A 5,015-nucleotide genomic window follows, 5' to 3' on the forward strand; every position below is an offset into this window, starting at 1 on the left:
ATTATAAGTAAGAATAAGAGTAAGAAACACGTCCATTTCTAATGTTAAAACTCACTTGTTCTCCACACAGATAATAAAACTCACCATTAAGATTCATGTCACATTAAAAAAGCCTTTTTTTTCCCTTTAAAAAAATAAAAATAAAAATAAAATAAATGTTATAAACTTACCTTCAGCGACTCTATGTCGAGGGTGGTCGACTGCTCCATGTCACACTCTCATTTGTCCCAGTTCCATATTTACACCAAGTTCAAACAAGCTAAAAAACAAGGAGATTCCCACCAATCTCTTCTTCACTGCCATTTAGGGGAAGAAAAAAACATAAGCTGCATCGACACTTCACTTAATTGTATTGTTTAATTTTGTGTTCTACTATAAGAGAATACGATAAACCTCCTATTTGGAACATAAGTGACGGACAGAGAAGCGCATGTGCTTCCGTCCGCTCCTCACTTTACGCTGAAACCAGTCGCTCCGCTTCAAAACTCACCGCTGTCAAGTCAGACGGAATGACACGCCGTACTTCCGGTAGAGGATTAATTCACAAAATAAAAGTCAAAAAGCAGGTCATTTTGGTAATTAACCACATGAAATGTAAGAGAGCAAGTGAACGCAAACAATACTTTTGTATGTCTTTAAACAAAGCCTTCGAGAATAATTTTTTATTTCAATTACTACTATTTGTTTATTTTGCAAATTTTTTCTTAAATTATGTATGTATTTTTTACTTGTGAATCTTTCTTTCTTTTGTTATTGTGTCGCTTTTATTGTTCATGTTTACTCGACTAAAGTGATGTGAAATGTAGATAGATAGATAGATAGATAGATAGATAGATTGATAGATAGATGGATAGATACTTTATTCATCTCACAGAGAAATGTCTTATTATTATCAACAAGTCCAGTGTGGCAGCAAATGACTTCCTACTTCATATTATGTGAATTGTTTCACACTGTAATCAGCAGTGTAATCTAAAAAAAATATTCTAGATTAAACCTTGGATGGACCATATTTATGTAATGAGCAGAATTGGGATTTTATGTACATTCTTGACTTTCATTTGCTGTCAAATACAGCCTCAGATTTATTCTGAAAACAAGGGACATGTAATTTCCCTTTTCATCCTACTAGATTGTAGATGACTTGGCAAGATGTTCAAATTCCACTCCACAGATAATACACCAGTTCAATTACTGTTTAATTCAAGATTGATGCAGCTGCAGCAGTAGCCACCATTATTAAATATTTTTTATTAAGAAACTCTGGTCCATAGAGGAACATGATTTCCTGCAGTATTCCCTCCGTAAATGTAACTGACTTGACCTATAAGTGAGTCGACTACTATTCTTTGGTCACTGTTGAACCCTGCAGGATTTACTGTGATACTGCAGTGAGAGCAAACCTTTTGTTAATAGTGTACAATCTCTGAACTGACTCAATGCTAATTGGGTTATTTGCTATTTAATTATAAACAAGGCAATTTTTTGTATTAATATCGTTTCATACATGAAGGTATATTTAATAAATAAATAAAAACACAAACAAATTTGAAAGAAATCAATATAGACTCAAAAATACAACACATCACACTTTCTTTAAAAACAATTAAAGAGAAGAATAAAAGAGTCAGAAAAGCTAATAACGTGGGTAAGATAATTATACATTGCACATGTACTGTAATTTCTATATATGTCTTTTTAGATACGTTACATGACAAAATGCTTAAATATTAGAAAAGAAAAACTTTTATTGGTTAAAGATATCAGTGTGAAGGAAAGGAGGATAAAAAAAAAACTGCAATTTGTATACATTTCAAATACTTTAATGTTTGGTGAGCATGCCGTTTGAATCCAGCAGAGGGCAGCAAAGTTCCAGACTGATGTTTGCAGACAAGTGCAGTCAAACACGAGCATCAACTCTGAACTAGTTACAAGTCAATTGTCGACCAATCGATTTCCTCATCGCAGCATCGCAAGGATGTCAGACGCCAGCAAGCAAATAATGGCACAGAAAAGGTACGACGTTCCTTTTTTATAGTTTATGTAACAACGCATGCTGTGAGGAAGAAAAATAATTCCGTTTTGTCTTTTAATGAAAAACACGACAACAATGTGTTATTTATAGGCCAGGTAGTATTGCAGCATAAAGATGGTGGACCAGGATATATTTATATATCATGTGTTTAATGTTTACAGGCTGTGAAATCACGCAATTTCTGTTTATTCTTGCAGCATTAAAATTGCAGCTGGGGCCGTTGTGTGTGTTGAAAGCGAAATAAGAGGAGATGTGACCATAGGTGAGAATGCATCTAATATACTATCACAAGAAACACATTTATTTTCGTTGTCGTTTAACCCAGAGAGAGTTGTTTCTAATGTGTTATTATTTTTTATTATTTCTTTTAAATGCTTCTATGCGTGTCTTTTAGCCCTCTTATTGCTGATTTGTATTGTATGCACTTATTGGTTCACCCTGTGGTTTAAAAATGTGTTTTATAAATAAAATGGGATTGGATAAGCATTATGTTGTAACATTAATATAAAGCAAGCATTGTCTGTATCATCAGCATCTCTATGTCTACAGGTGCAAGAACAGTTGTCCACCCGAAAGCAAGGATCATAGCAGAGGCTGGGCCTATTGTCATTGGAGAGGGGAATCTAATAGAGGAGCAGGCTCTTATTATTAACAGGTAAGTCATTGGTGTGTGTGTGTATTTGTTACCTCTTTAGGACCTTGTCTGGCATAAACACTGACCTTGTCAGAATCAGTAGTCCTCATGGAGACCAAAACCTGGTCCTAATGAGTCAGTATGGGTAAAGTTTAGGGCTAAGGTTTGAATTGCAGTTCGGTTAAGGTTAGGGTTAAGCATGAACTGGCTATGGTTGCTGTTCACATTCTAATTTCAAAGTCTTTTTTTTTTTTTTTTTTTGATCTGACACATATCTCATGTGTTTTGTCTGTAGTTATCCAGAGAACATAATGCCCGACACAGAGGGAGTTGAGCCAAAGGCCATGGTGATCGGGACCAACAATGTGTTTGAAGTTGGATGTGGTATCCTTTTTCCAATTTCCAATTAGCAAAACATTAAATTCATAAACAAGAGGAAGCGCTTAGAGACGCAAACCTGTGCAATGACCCCTCACCCTCCTCCATTGTCGATACACTTCTGTATCCAGGGGAACCAGAACATACTGATATCTTAACCTAAATGTTTGCAGTTACGCTGCTCACAGACAGACAAATGCTGGCAAAAAAAGGAAAGAAAAAAAAACAGAGTCTGTAAAAACTGTCCACTAGTGGGCTCTGTTAGGACTAAATATTGTATGTAAGTAGTGCAGGGTCAGGTCAGTAACATCTACTTCAGTACTCCTACTAAAATCAACCTTGGAACTCCGGTGTTAATGAGACACCAGTCTGCAGTCAAGATTATAAATGTTAAATCCCTCATCAGTAGATTTAAATCCTTAATCATTCTGCCACAGTTTCACAAGCTTTGAAAATTGGAGACAACAATGTGATTGAGTCCAAGGGTAAGTACAGAAGTCTTCGACTGCCTCTATCAGTGTATGCGCAAATATGGATGATGGAGTTGATGTTATAGAACACTTTTCCAGAGACTAATGGCAACCAGTAATTGTTGATATTGTTTATTTTTTTATATGTATCAGGGCTCTATTCACTTTTCTAATGTTAAATCCCAGCTGATCTCGGGAGAAATGTGATTCTGACCAGTGGCTGCATAATTGGCGCGTGTTGCCAGGTCAACACGTGCGAGGCGGTGCCAGAGAACACGGTGGTGTATGGTTCAAACTGCATCAGGCGTGTGCAGAGTGAGAAGCCGCAGGTCAGTTCTCCACTGAGGCTTGAATGTGCCATATTCGTATTCACGTAACTAAACCAAGGATGTTTGTTTTGTTTTTTTTTTTTTTGAAGCCTCAGACTCTGCAGCTCGACTTCCTCATGAAGATTCTGCCCAACTACCACCACCTGAAGAAGACGGCGAAGGGAAGCGGCACACCGATCAGAAGCTAATACCGAGGGATGAAACACATCCTTAACACAAGCCCACACACAACAAATTATAGGTAACTTGCATTATCGAACATTAACATCACACACTGCATTTCTTCTTGTACACGAGAAACACCATTTTTCTGTACAGTCGCTCACTACTTTTTTGCACTTTTACTGTCAGACATAATGAATAATGTGACTATTTGTTATCCAAATACGATCTAGATGAACAATTATGTTAAATAATTATATTCATTTATAATTGTTTCATTTATAATATTGCAATAAAATGTTCTAATAAAGACTGCATTCCAGCTGGCGGTGTGGCTTTATATTTTTCTACATGTTGTGCCCACAGGGGGGCAGTATTGAGCAACGGTTTGTGCAGATTTGCTCTGAAGGCTTTGTCTTATTAAGTGATAACAAATATTAGAGCTACACACTATGGTCAAAAATCCTAAAGCGATTATTATGACAGATATTGCAACTGGGGTATGATTCATGATAATAATATTTGCTTCAACTGTCATTCTCACAAACATATGTATTAAAATCATGACATTTTTCAGCCTCCGTCAACCAACAAAATGTTCTTTTCTCACCTGAAAAGGGAGAGGTTTTTGGCCCAGTGGATTCCTGCAGCACTGCAGAATATCATCACAGTGCTCTTTTGCCACACATTTCCTTTTTTGCAATTTTTATTATTTTTGGGATGAATTGTGCAAGCCCGACCGAATGTGCAATTCAAGTTCTATTTATTCATAATACATTATTTATGTTTTTATGGTTTTAAAAAAAAAAATCACTGATTCCCATCTGTTGGCTGAAAACACAGTTGCAATCAACAACAGAAGCACTCACTGGTGACTAGCAGGAATTACCATTTTAAAAAGTGCAGTTACTGAGCAGAAGTGATTCCTAAAAAGATTCCTCTGGGCGATTTAGTCCCTTTCTTGGATTCGGTGGGTTGCCAGTCCTGCGCCCTCCCACCAGGTGTTG

The 5,015-nt window shown here is 36.6% G+C and overlaps 2 protein-coding genes across 3 annotated transcripts in view; one reads left to right on the forward strand and one right to left on the reverse strand.

Moving 5' to 3' along the window:
* The window catches only part of LOC131457330 (zeta-sarcoglycan-like), a 42,062-nt gene extending 41,587 nt beyond the window's left edge, over positions 1–475 (reverse strand). For both annotated transcript variants that reach the window (XM_058626307.1, XM_058626306.1), the window contains exon 1: positions 171–475. In XM_058626307.1, coding sequence (XP_058482290.1) covers positions 171–209 — 39 coding nt within the window. In that variant the 5' untranslated portion in view covers positions 210–475. The remainder of the gene's footprint in view (positions 1–170) is intronic.
* A 405-nt stretch (positions 476–880) lies between these two features.
* On the forward strand, positions 881–4,330 carry dctn6 (dynactin subunit 6). The gene is made up of 7 exons (XM_058626308.1): positions 881–2,016; positions 2,233–2,297; positions 2,585–2,690; positions 2,965–3,053; positions 3,485–3,532; positions 3,704–3,846; positions 3,936–4,330. The coding sequence occupies exons 1-7, from the start codon at positions 1,979–1,981 to the stop codon at positions 4,032–4,034; spliced, it is 588 nt and encodes a 195-aa protein (XP_058482291.1). The 5' UTR covers positions 881–1,978; the 3' UTR covers positions 4,035–4,330.
* The last annotated feature ends 685 nt before the right edge of the window (positions 4,331–5,015 follow it).

The sequence above is a fragment of the Solea solea genome, chromosome 3 (assembly GCF_958295425.1).
Source record: "Solea solea chromosome 3, fSolSol10.1, whole genome shotgun sequence".
Taxonomy (NCBI): Eukaryota; Metazoa; Chordata; class Actinopteri; order Pleuronectiformes; family Soleidae; genus Solea; species Solea solea.